This window comes from Haliotis cracherodii, unplaced genomic scaffold, assembly GCF_022045235.1.
Source record: "Haliotis cracherodii isolate W230 unplaced genomic scaffold, xgHalCrac1.p SCAF_17, whole genome shotgun sequence".
Classification (NCBI taxonomy): domain Eukaryota; kingdom Metazoa; phylum Mollusca; class Gastropoda; order Lepetellida; family Haliotidae; genus Haliotis; species Haliotis cracherodii.
Window position 1 is genome coordinate 9,317,683 of NW_027266272.1, and position 13,505 is coordinate 9,331,187.

Below are 13,505 nucleotides of genomic sequence, written 5' to 3' on the forward strand. Positions count from 1 at the left end.
TTCATCCTCCTGTGCTCATCAGCGTTCACCTTGAGGTCTCGGGTAGGTAAGGCCCAGAATTAGGTCAGTGATTCTGTCTGGGACATTCCACAAGAGCGTAAAGATGGTGTTGGCGTCAACGCCGACGACGTATCTTGTTTTGGGGTACACGGCGGTGATGGCGTGTATGTAGGCGTCGACCACTTTGTCCAGGTTTCCGTCAGCTTCCCATCTCGACAGCAGCGTCATCAACGTCTGCACTGGGGACATACAACAGCGAGTGAGTGAGGGAGTCGGGTTTTACACACCCTCGATTACCCAGTGTATGAAATCTCCGTTCTGTTATGAAATACTACTCTAAAACATTAGTTGGTTGGTTTATTGTTTAACGCCGCACTCAGCAATATTCCAGCTATATGACGGCGGTCTGTAAATAATCGAGTCTAGACCAGACAATCCAGTGATTGACATCATGAGCATCGATCCATACAACTGACTTCAACCAAGTCAGCCAGCATGGCCACTCGATACCATTGGTCGCCTCTTACGGCAAGCATGGGTTGCTTAAGACCTACTCTACTCCGGATCTTCACGGGTCTAAATCATTAAGGACCCACATGATTCATGAGTAGTCTATATACTATGAGCACGTCATAAGACCTTGGTCATCGAGGATGGGTTTTACTCTTGTTGAATAAACATAACAAGCAATCAGGTGAGTGTTTTCCTATCATAATCTGATTATGAAAGACATAATAATTGTCTTCCAAAAGAATATATCCGCTATTATACTAGACATCATCAAAGGTGTAACGCTAGGGGATCTCACGGAATGTAAGCAACAAGGAAATACATCGATAAAACAATTATTTAAAAAAACCCATCGAGTCTCAGAATTGCCCTGATTATGTTTTTATACACGTCAGCACCATGCCCGAGCTCGTGGATAATAATTGATATGTTTTAAGAACCTTAAAGGTATTTCTTACTCTTTAAATGTTCAGTTTTATCTTCTCGTCGCAGATATCTTTTACCAAATGAGTGAGTGAGTCAGTTGGATTTTACGCCGCATTGAACCGAATTCCAGTTACATCACGGCGTGTCAGCTTAATATGGGAGTAAAACCCGAAGTGATGAAATGTATACCTTGTATTGCATGACACGTCCATGCCCTTCTTTATGAATGAACAGAATGTGTTAACACTTACACCCAGAACAGTACTCCTTCCCATAATACTGTTGCACTTCCGGGTCCAACTTCCGGTACACTTTCTCCATTGATGCAGTGAGCAGGTCCGGGTTTGTGATGTTCGTCTTGAAAGCTCCTGGTTCTATGATGTGGACTGACACACCCTGATGCAACAGTTCTCGCCTGTGGAGAGAAACATTTCAGTTACCTCTGTCCGGACAGGCATATTCTACTCGGCTTTTAATAGGGGTAATGAGATATGCCAGATAAATTAAAATTACACTCGACATCGCGAATCAGTTGTGTATCATGCAAAGATATCCCTAGAAGGATGGATAGTATATTAGTTATGTCACATGAAAATGCCGAACGATTATTTTATGTTCAGGGCCCCGCTATACAAATCGATCTTAGCGCTAAGATAATCATAACTCGTATACTTTAGCATAGATTTACGCAGTCGCAACGCTAAGATCGCTTTGTGGAACGGGGTCCTGAAAGCGATGGCAGATACAGTGTATATTTTACCGTTTTACAACAACAAAAGCACAGGCTTACCCTAAGCTTACACAACCGTCGGGGCGGTCGGGTAGCCTAGTGGTTAAAGCGTTCGCTCGTCACGACGAAGACCCGGGTTCGATTCCCGACATGGGTACAATGTATGAAGCCCATTTCTGGTGTCCCCCGCCGTGATATTGCTGGAATATTGTTAAAAACGGCGTCAAACCATACTCACTCACTCACTCACTACACAACTGTTCCCAAATGAGGCCAGTCATTCTTGAAATACATATACAGGTAGCAGATCATAAAAAAAACAATGGTAATTTTAGTTTAGTTTTAGTTTAATTTGTTTTAAACGATATAATTGACTTATTTGAAGATAAAAATCCGGTCTGTAAGATCGTTTCTGAATCGGGCGTCCTGGTTTAATTGCAATGAAGATAGGTATTTATTTTTTTGAATGAAATTCATAAGCATGTGATTTGCAGAAATTCTGGCAGGGTAAAGAGCAGCGGGTACAGTGTGCCTCGGAAAAATCCTTGTAGACACTCAAACACAGGTGATCTCTGACCCCGGGATATACCATCTGGTGCCTTATTCATTATGCCATCGGCGTGAGTGGGGTAATGATCGCGCAGCAAGCTTAAATGGTACTTTTAACCAACAGGCGGCGGCCAAAAAATGTGAAATCTACCATATCCGATTATAGGTGCGCATGCGTAACTGCCTTCATTACAAATGTAAATAAACATAGAGTAAGTGTAGAGGCGAACATTTTACAACACTTCTGTGCTAATTAATTTTCACATCGCGAGAGAAATGTTTGTTCACAAACAAACTTACCGTTGTATGTTTGCATTCTTTTCCGAGGACACATGAATGCTCATCCTTGAAAATCCAGTGCACCAAATCCTCTTTCCATTATGGTATATATTTAATTCTACCATGAATTTGAAAGTTACTCTATTCTGATTGGTCAATCAGAGGTTGTCAAATCACAATACACCCCCATCTGAATGAAACAGCCGATTTGACGGCCGCATCACCGCGGAAGCTAATGTTCATGGTATAGTATTTTTTCCAGTCATTGTCGGTAGGCATATTTAAATAATTATATCTACATTTACAGGTTACAAATTGCAAAGTTGTGGTTACTACAGTATTCAAGGATGAGTGGCAATATATTTCGTGCAGAAAACACGATAGAAATCTACAAAAAGAAAGGGATTTTAAGTTTTGAGGACAACAGAGAGCTTGGTATTTGGCGCTTTATATTCTACTGCTGTTGTCTGTGATTCCATAATTCAAATCGACAACACTCTTAAAACACTGGACGCAACCCATGCCGCTTCACTCAGTATATTTGCTAAAAGCAAAAAGTTCGCGTTTTATTTAGTCATGGTAGAATGGTGATAAACATCCTGTGTTAACCGCGCTATATTTAACATTTGAAACCTCATGCTGCGCGTTCTGTTCCAAATTCAATCTAGCGCGGTTACATCTACAGGTAACCTATCTCTACATTGAAAACAGAGTACGTTTCTCTCCTAATTTATCATAATAGAATGGAGATATAATACTCGAGGCTCATATCATAAAAGAACGGAGATATAATACTCGAGGCTCGAGAATGACGCCATGTACTGAGAGAATGTGGTCCAATTGCAGGCTACGAAAAATCGGCCACCAGTACTACTCGTTGAGGCAGACAGGAACCCAGTCAACCAACCTTAGCGTATCCGAGTAACCTTCCACGCAGTATTTGCTGACGACGTAGGCGGTTGGGCCTGCTGCAACCCTCCCTAAAACACTAGACGTGTTGATGATACGACCCCCGCACATGCGCAGGAGAGGGAGGAAGTGGTTAGTGACGCTTGCCATCCCCAAGACGTTGACGGACATGGGTATCTTCCAGTCCTCCCGACTGAGCCATTCTGATGGTGCCACCGCCCCTGTCACCCCTGCGTTGTTCACTAACGCCCAAATTCCTGAAATAACAAAAATTCTTGCAACACATTTATTAAATATCTCTACCCAGTCCAGACACTCGATCTAGCCCAAATAGATGTTCGCGCTCTACGGGATAGGCTTGACAAGCCTTGGGGATTCTGGGTAAGAGTGAGTGAGTGAGTGGGTTTATCGCCGTGACGACGGTCTTACACCTTTACCACGTTGGTGAAACCCTAGAGCACGTTTATGGTGCTGACAAACCTAGAAATAAGCTTAATGTGGGAAGAAAGTACGGAAGCCTTTTAGGGCCATTTTTTAATTATTTTTTTCCCGATACAATCTGGAAATGTCAGTATACAGAAGTAGAAATTTCAAGATATTAAGTTGAAATTTCAAGATAGTATCATGTTTTCCAAGATAATTTCAACTTAGTATCTTGAAATTTCAACTTAATATCTTGAAATTTCAACTTCGGTATCTTGGAATTTCAACTTAGTATCTTGAAATTTCAACTTCTGTACCTTGAAATTTCAAGATTGTATCGAAAAAAATTAAAAAACACTTGCCCCTAAAAGGCTTCCGTAGGAAAGCCCGAAGTGATGCAGGTCCCAGACTTTTACCACTTCGGTGAAACCAACGAGCACGGATAAGGTGCTGACAAACCTAGAAATATTTGGGACGAACCGAGATTCGAACCCACAATAATAATTTTCTGGCGTGCCAAAGGGACGCAACTATGTACAGCAAATTGCGACGCCTCAGACGACTGGGCCAGCGTTGTCTTTATTCTGGGTGATGTAACCGGGATTGTGATGGAAAACACAAGGTCCAACACAGGCTACGGGTGTGATACTTTATTACTGCTAGAGTAGATAATGACACCATGTGATGTACAAAACAATTACATTATAAGAACAAAAGTACACAGGTTTCAAACGCATACATGTTCATACAATACAAACGACCATATGTAGGTTGCAGTAAAGGTCTCGCACAAAATCATTTTTGGGGCTTGCAATTCTTTTGCAATTCAACAGTCTGAAGCATAATTATGTTTTTCAAGAAAGCCTTTCTCGTGTCATCGTCTGCACCTTAAAATGGCGGTATTCTCATACCTCAGGGGGTTTCATGCTTGTAACTTCCAGCAGCACATCATCAGGGTAAGAAACCTATGATTGTGGGTTCGAATCCCGGTTCGACACGATTATGTTTCTAGGTTTGTCAGCACCATACCCATGCTCGTGGGTTTCACCGAAGTGGTAAACGTCTGAGACCTGCATCACTTCGGGCTTTCCTCCCACATTAAGCTGCCACGCCATGATATAACTGTAATAATGTTAAAAGCGGCGTTAAACACAACTCTCTCACTCACTCATCAGGATAATATGGAACATAACTACAGATGGGGACTGTCCTCTTGGCTCCTGCAATTTATCAACAGCACTGTCACCGTGAACAACTATTTTGGCCAGGTTGAAGTTCGGGGTGGACAGATAGTCTTTGGTGACATGTATTTCTGTTGGCCAGATATTTCAATCCACCCCTACGTGAGTACGATTTCAAAATACCTATAATTCTATAATAGGTTTGTTGGAGAAATACATTCGTTCAGCATTCGTTTCATTATTTCCACAACATGTCATACTACAACAGAAACTATTGCGTAGATTTCCAAGAAATTATTTGGTTGAGTCCAATCTAGTGGTTAAGGCGTTCGCTCGTCACGCTGAGGACCCGGGTTCGATTCCCGACATGGGTACAATGTGTGAAGCCTATTTCTTGTGTCCCCCGCCGTGATATTGCTGGAATATTGCTAAAAGCGGCGTAAAACCGAACTCACTCACTCACTCACTCACTTATATATGTAGGAAGACTATAGCCATAACACCATGTGGCATCATTCCCGTTATGACGTCATTAAGCGATTCGAAAAGACAAACAATATTTTTTTACTTATTCCATCAATGAAAAACGTGAGGTCCTGTTAAAAACAAACCGCTACCTCCATACACAAAATGCTGTTACACAATATACTTCCAATAACCAAATCAACCAAACGGATTTCGATACGGTCCCTCACTCAAACATTCTACAATAATTCACAAAGGTGTCCATGTGCCCGAAACCCTCTTTGTTCACTCAGTCGTCAAGTTGCACCCAGATCTTATCGCCTGCATGACAAGTGCAGATATTGTAATTGCTGTACCTGGAACCGGTTAACGCGGAGGTGAACGAGCAGGTGAAACATTACCTGTAATTAACACGCTAAGACACCACGTGCACGCACTTCAATAGAAGACACACACGTCCTGGTTCAAGGAGGGTGTAAATGCAATCTTTTCTTTTGAGGGTAGAATATAGGTGGACAAATGTCACAGGTCGCCGTAACCAGACCATGGTCGACATGTGTCTGGCGTTTTAAAACTAATTAGTAGATTCGCATTGTGTGCACATGTTTCTGATTGTCGGTCTCAGACCTTACATACAGCGTGACATGTGAACAATTTTTTGCGATGATCTTTGCAAATTCACTTAATTGTCGATAAGTTGAACACAAAAACATTCACTTGTTCGTGTGGACAACAGAAACGTTCGTCCCAAATCGTGACCCAAGCACATAATATACTATTAAAAAAATGTAAGGGATATTTCATTTTGCGATCATACTTGTAACAAATGCAAATGAATACGAGACTAAGTAATATAGATCCTTACAGAGGAAACATTTCCAGTGAAATTCGGCCCCCAAACACAACAATGGCAACCCCAGGATCTGCACGTGATGCACGTGATGATCATGGGGTTGAACACCAGATTTGCACGACTTTGAATTTGAAGGTTATACCCACTGTGGAAGGAAATTTGAAGGTGGGAACATCAGTTTAATTGTTTTGGAACTCAGTTACCAAACGGGTGACATGCGCCGACTTACACAAAATGAAAGGTTACGTGCCCTTGGCATGCTACAGGTTGGCACAACACAGACCGTTGTGGCACAGACGGTGAACGTGCCACAGTCTGTCATAAGCAGATTATGGTCCAGATATCGTGCTACACATTCTGTTAACGATAGACGACGCTATGGTCGACCAAGGGCGACAACTCATGCACAGGATCGATTTATCCGTACTTTAGCCTTGAGAAATCGTGTCATAACGGCTAATCAGATTAATGCTCGACTACAAGCAGACACTGGTGTGAGAATGAGTGCCCAGACGATCAGAAATCGACTGCACAGAGGTCATTTACACGCCCGACGTCCTAGCGTCATTCCATGTTTGAGAGATCATCACATTAGGGCAAGACGCCGTTGGTGTCGGGATCAACACTGGGATAATGGACGTTGGAACAATGTAATGTTTTCAGATGAGTCGAGGTTCACTGTGGACTTCCTGGACAGGCGTAGGAGAGTGTGGCGTCGACGAAACGAACGTTTCCATGATGTTAACGTCATTAGACATGATCAATTTGGGGGTGGATCTGTAATGGTGTGGGGAGGCATCTCTGCTGCTGGAAGAACGGACTTACATGTTGTTCCTGGACGTGTGACAGGCCAGTACTACCGGGACAACATTTTGGCAACCCATGTTGTGCCGTTTGCACGCCGTCATGGCCGCCGTTTCATCTTCCAGGAAGACAATGCAAGATGTCACAAGGCCAGGATTGTTACAGATTACCTCAAACAGCAGCATATCACCACATTACCATGGCCAGTGCTGAGTCCGGACCTGTCCCCCATCGAGCATGTCTGGGACATGCTTGGACAGCAGTTACGTCAACGTCAACAACGTCCTACCACTGTCCAACAACTTGGTGCTGCGTTGCAACAGGAGTGGAATAACCTTGACCAAAATGACTTGGGACGCCTCGTAAGGAGTATGCCACGTCGTTTCCGTGCCTGTCTAGCCAACAGAGGGGGTTTACCCGTTATTGACTTTGCTTTCATGTCATGGCAACTTTCCCTTAATGACTTTTCGTCATTTGTTTCCTCTTTGGGTTCACAATTTCCGTGTCATAAATCTTGTAAATCCAATATCCCCTACTTTTTTTTAAATAGTATACATGCATTCATATGTAAAAATCGCCCCAAATTCGTATATCCGTCACAGTTCCTGATTTACATGAGTGGTTCCGAAGGTTGTGTTTTGTTTGTTGTTTAACACGACACGCAGCAATATTCCATCTACATGACGGTCTGTAAATAATGGAGCCTTGGCCAGACAATCCTGTGACTGACACCATGAGCATCGATCTACGCAATTGGGATGAGATGATATTCATCAACCAAGTCTGCGTGCCTTATAACCCAATCCCGTTGGACATGTCTTAAGACACGCATGAGATGCTGAAGACCAATTCTGAGCCAGATCTTCACGGGATCCCCGATAGGTCTGTTTGTTTATCTATTAGACCTAGCTCCCTTTTGAAACCCGCTGTTGTGCAAGGAGATAAAAAATTTGCAGAGTTGGTCCAAAAATGAATTAAAACTAATCAACAAAACGTGAATCGCTTGAATGTTAACTAATCTAGTGAGTGAGTGAGTTGGGTTTAACGCCGCTTTTAACAGTATTCCAGTTATATCGTGGCGTGTCAGCTTAATGTGGGAGGAAAGCCCGAAGTGATGCAGGTCTCAGACGTTTACCACTTCAGTGACACCCAAACCTAGAAACATAATAGGGGCGAACCAGGATTCGAACCCACAATCATAGGTTTCTGACGTGCCCAAGGGACGCAACTCTGCACAGCGAATCGCGGCGCCTTAGACGACTGGGCCACTCGTGCCCCCTTAACTAATCTAGAACCTAAGAGTTCTAACTCTAACTAATTGTTGGCCACTGTCCTGAACCTGACCAAAAGTCACGTATTTCACCCTGCAGTACCAGCTCATAGGATGGTGCGTTCACGCGACTCGATCTGTACACATTGGGCGCGTTTTGGCAAACAGTTCCATAAAGTAAAACCAAGGAATTTCAATAAATACCTGAAACAAAGCGTTCAAAGCGTCGCTAAACCCCCTCACTGTCTCACTCATAATTATTACCTACCTTTATTATTGGGTAAATGTGACTTGACAGTGGCAAGTGTTTGCTTGATACTATCGTCATCTGTGACGTCACAGCAGACGGCCACGAGCCGAGCAGACGTAGCTTCTGTCAGATCGTCTGCGCCTTTCTCGGTAAGGCAGGCAGCAAATGTATGGAAGCCTAGCTGGTCCAACCGTCGAGCCAAGCCATTGCCAAAACCTGTATCACATCCTGTGATGAACACGAATCTCTCGCTGCAGTCTTTTAATCGGCGACTCCTTACAAACCACGTGACCAAAATGTAACCAATTACTACCACGGCAATTATGTAGTACATCATTGGTCATCTGAAACATACCGTTAGTAGTATCAAAACATGAATATTTAACAGATGATGGTGTTTGCACCATATGCATCCTCGTGATGTTCCATAGTGTATTTATATACCTTCTGTTTCTACCATATGGGTCCCCGTGATGCTCTACGTCTACATACCCCTTCTGTTTCTACCATTTAGATCCCCGTGATGCTCTACGTCTACATACCCCCTCTGTTTCTACCATATGGGTCCCCGTGATGCTCTCCGTCTACATACCCCTTCTGTTTCTACCATATAGATCCCCGTGATGTTCTACGTCTACACACCCCTTCTGTTTCAACCATATGCATTTCCGTGATGCTCTACGTCTACATACCCCTTCTGTTTCTACCATATGGATCCCTGTGATGCTCTACGTCTACACACCCCTTCTGTTTCTACCATATGCATCCCCGTGGTGCTCTACGTCTACATACCCCTTCTGTTTCTACCATATGGATCCTCGTGATGCTCTACGTCTACACACCCCTTCTGTTTCTACCATATGGACCCCAGTGATGCCCTACGTCTACATACGCCTTCTGTTTCTACCATATGGATCCCCGTGATGCTCTACGTGTACATACCCCTTCTGTTTCTACCAAATGGATCCGCGTGATGCTCTACGTCTACACGCCCCGTCTGTTTTAACCATATGCATGTCCGTGATGCTCTACGTCAACATACCCCTTCTGTTTCTACCAAATGGATCCGCGTGATGCTCTACGTCTACACACCCAATCTGTTTTAACCATATGCATGTCCGTGATGCTCTACGTCTACATACCATTTCTGTTTCTACCATATGGATCCCCGTGATGCTCTACGTCTATATACCCCTTCTGTTTCTACCATATGTATCCTCGTGATGTTCTACGTCTACATACCCCTTCTGTTTCTACCATATGCATCCTCGTGATGCTCTACGTTTACATATACCTTCTGTTTCTACCATATGGGTCCCCGTGATGCTCTACGTCTACATACCCCTTCTGTTTCTACCATATGGATCCCCGTGATGCTCTACGTCTACATACCCCTTCTGTTTCTACCATATGCATCCTCGTGATGCTCTACGTCTACACACCCCTTCTGTTTCTACCACATGGACCCCGTGATGCTCTACGTCTACATACCCCCTCTGTTTCTACCATATGCATCCCCGTGATGCTCTACGTCTACATACCCCTTCTGTTTCTACCATATGGATCCCCGTGATGCTCTACGTGTACATACCCCTTCTGTTTCTACCATATGCATCCCCGTGATGCTCTACGTGTACATACCCCTTCTGTTTCAACCATATGGATCCCCGTGATGCTCTACGTGTACATACCCCTTCTGTTTCTACCGTATGCATGTGCGTGATGCTCTCTGTTTACATACCCCTTCTGTTTCTACCATATGGATCCCCGTGATGCTCTACGTCTACATACCCCTTCTATTTCTACGATATGCATGTCCGTGATGCCCTACGTGTACATACCCCTTCTGTTTCAACCATATGGATCCCCGTGATGCTCTACGTGTACATACCCCTTCTGTTTCTACCGTATGCATGTGCGTGATGCTCTCTGTTTACATACCCCTTCTGTTTCTACCATATGGATCCCCGTGATGCTCTACGTCTACATACCCCTTCTATTTCTACGATATGCATGTCCGTGATGCTCTACGTCTACATACCCCTTCTGTTTCTACCATATAGATCCCCGTGATGCTCTACGTCTACATACCCCTTCTATTTCTCCCATATGGATTCCCGTGATGCTCTACGTCTACATACCCCTTCTGTTTCTACCATATAGATCCCCGTGATGCTCTACGTCTACATACCCCTTCTGTTTCTACCATATGCATCCCCGTGATGCTCTACGTGTACATACCCCTTCTATTTCTCCCATATGGATTCCCGTGATGCTCTACGTCTACATACCCCTTCTGTTTCTACCATATCGATCCCCGTGATGCTCTACGTGTACATACCCCTTCTATTTCTACCATACGAATCCCCGTGATGCTCTACGTCTACATACCCCTTCTATTTCTACCATATGGATCCCCGTGATGCTCTACGTCTACATACACCTTCTGTTTCTACCATATGGATCCCCGTGATGCTCTACGTCTACATACCCCTTCTGTTTCTACCATATGCATCCCCGTGATGCTCAACGTCTACATACACCTTCTGTTTCTACCATATGGATCCCCGTGATGCTCTACGTCTACATACCCCTTCTGTTTCTACCATATAGATCTCCGTGATGCTCTACGTCTACATACACCTTCTGTTTCTACCATATGGATCCCCGTGATGCTCTACGCCTATAATCCCCGTTCTCTTTCAACCATTCGCATGTCTGTGATGTTCTACGTCTATATACTCCTTTAGTTTCTCCTATGTTTTAGTTAAAGAAGGAGACTATACACGAGAAGACTGCCATATCCTTTTATCAATTCGATAATAAAGTAGCTTCAACCAAATCAGCGATATATCAGGGACTTCACCTCGCGGGAAACCATGTCCTCGTTAGGTAGAGTGAGCCCCCAGGGTCTCGGTGACATGGCCATTTACCGACTAACTGGGCCACTACCGGGCATTAATGAACATGGTTATAACAGCGGAAAAATGTATATTATATTAAGTGTGTTAGTGTACTTTAGGCAATAAAGTTTTTTACTACCTAGGGTAGTATAAAATATTAAACGTTTATTCTTATATGAAGTAAATAATATTTAAGCAAATCGTTCGTTCCCTTGTTGGTGTTCTCTCATTCAATATTTTATGTCAACCTTGCCATGCCACCAAGCGGTGTATAGGTTCCTCTCAATACACAGTAAAGTACGTCTATAACGAACGCGCTTATAACGAACTGACCGATATAACAAACTTTTTTTAGTCCCGACCATTTGTTGTATAAATGCTGTATATATGCCTATAACGAACTACGGTTATTACGAACTAAAATTAGCGGTCCCTTTGAGTTCGTAATAACCGTAGTTTACTGTGTCAGAATCAGCTGCTGCTTTCATACAGAGATAGAGTGTGCAGTGAGAAAGCTGGCAGCTGTGATTGAATGATATTGTATAAGATTTATATGTTTTAAATGTACATCCACCCGCTAATTAAAATTGAAAAATGTTATTTTTAACATGATGACTTATGGTAAATGTGACCACAGCTATATTCCCAAGCAGGTGTCAATTGGTTTGGATCGTGGTGTGTTTAGCTTCCTGTTCTCTACTCATTTAGATGGTAAAATTAGCTAAATGTTCTCTAGTACCGAGAGAGTGGGTGAGTATGGTGTCACGCCACTTTTAGCAATATTCCATCAATATCACGGCGGGGGACACCAGAAATGGGCTTCACACATTGTACCCATGTGGGGAATCGAACCGCGGTCTTCGGCGTGACGTGCGAACCCTTTAACCACTGGGCTACCCCACCGCCCCTCTCTAGTAATGAGGATAATGGTATTTAAAACGTAACTATAGGCTGAAAATACGCCGAAATACTACAAACGTAGGGTCGAAAGCACAACTTTGATACACTACAATAAGTAAGGAATAAAAACTGGAACAGCACAAGCTGAAAATCGAACCCGGGACTTCAGCGTGATACTTGCACAATAAGGCTACCCTCATATATGCATGGAGACGACAGTCATGCAAACATGTCTAGCTCGTTTGTCCGGAGACATAAATTAGGCATACATATCTTATACACATGGAGCATCACGGAGATGCAAATTATAGAAACAGAAGGGGTATATTCACGTAGAGCATCACGGGGATGCACACAATAATAACGTGTTCGCTTTTTAATCCATATGTATCTCACAATTTGACCTGTATTCAAATTAAATTGAATCCACGTACTCTCTTGAGTCGGCACAGTTGCCAGCAATGATTACTCCCCAAGGTGACCTCGACCTTGCTGCAGATGTTACCGGACACGAAAATCAATCAATATAACCATGCCGGTTCCTCATAAATACACATAGCCCTATGCTTGATTGTAGCAGTAATCGATCTATAACTCCTACTTGACAAACTCCAGTTGAAAGTGACACGTTATGAAAAACACACACCATAAAATCACAACAAAAGAAAAAAATACAAACCTTCACTGATCACTGAAAATTAGTTGTCCGACCTGCTTCTCGCCGTCATAATCTGTCCATGCAGATCAATTTATGTAACTAATGTACTTCATAAACCCAATTTCTGACAACACAGCTTGACTACAAGTAGCATTCGTAGCCAAGACGTGAAGTAACGCAGTAATGTCTTTGTACTGCTTTAATTTTCATGTGACACTTACCTGCACGTTTATCAAACTCGGGATGAGTCACGCCAATCTATTAACTCGTTGATCAGATGTAATCTTCTTAGTCGTCATGCTTACTTACATAGACAATGGGGGAGCGGATTGCCCAGCTGTCGAAGACTGAAACATGAGCTGTGTGGAGTTACGTCCCTTACACTTGCCTATCAG

The 13,505-nt window shown here is 43.3% G+C and overlaps 1 protein-coding gene across 1 annotated transcript; it reads right to left on the reverse strand.

Annotated features, from left to right (window-relative positions):
• On the reverse strand, window positions 1-13,457 carry LOC139464343 (dehydrogenase/reductase SDR family member 9-like). The gene is made up of 5 exons (XM_071245870.1): window positions 13,332-13,457; window positions 8,668-8,993; window positions 3,402-3,660; window positions 1,188-1,351; window positions 1-239 (listed from the first exon to the last, which is right to left on the reverse strand). The coding sequence occupies exons 2-5, from the start codon at window positions 8,984-8,986 to the stop codon at window positions 19-21; spliced, it is 963 nt and encodes a 320-aa protein (XP_071101971.1). The 5' UTR covers window positions 8,987-8,993; window positions 13,332-13,457; the 3' UTR covers window positions 1-18.
• Between the last annotated feature and the right edge of the window lie 48 nt (window positions 13,458-13,505).

Bases quoted from the DNA above. Each gene is read 5' to 3' on its own strand.
- LOC139464343 (XM_071245870.1), bottom strand. From the start codon at position 8,986: ATGATGTACTACATAATTGCCGTGGTAGTAATTGGTTACATTTTGGTC. The intron at 3,661-8,667 runs GTAGGTAATAAT...TTGTTATTTCAG, and splicing joins ACATTTACCCAATAATAAAG to GAATTTGGGCGTTAGTGAAC. The intron at 240-1,187 runs GTAAGTGTTAAC...GTATGTCCCCAG, and splicing joins GAAGGAGTACTGTTCTGGGT to TGCAGACGTTGATGACGCTG.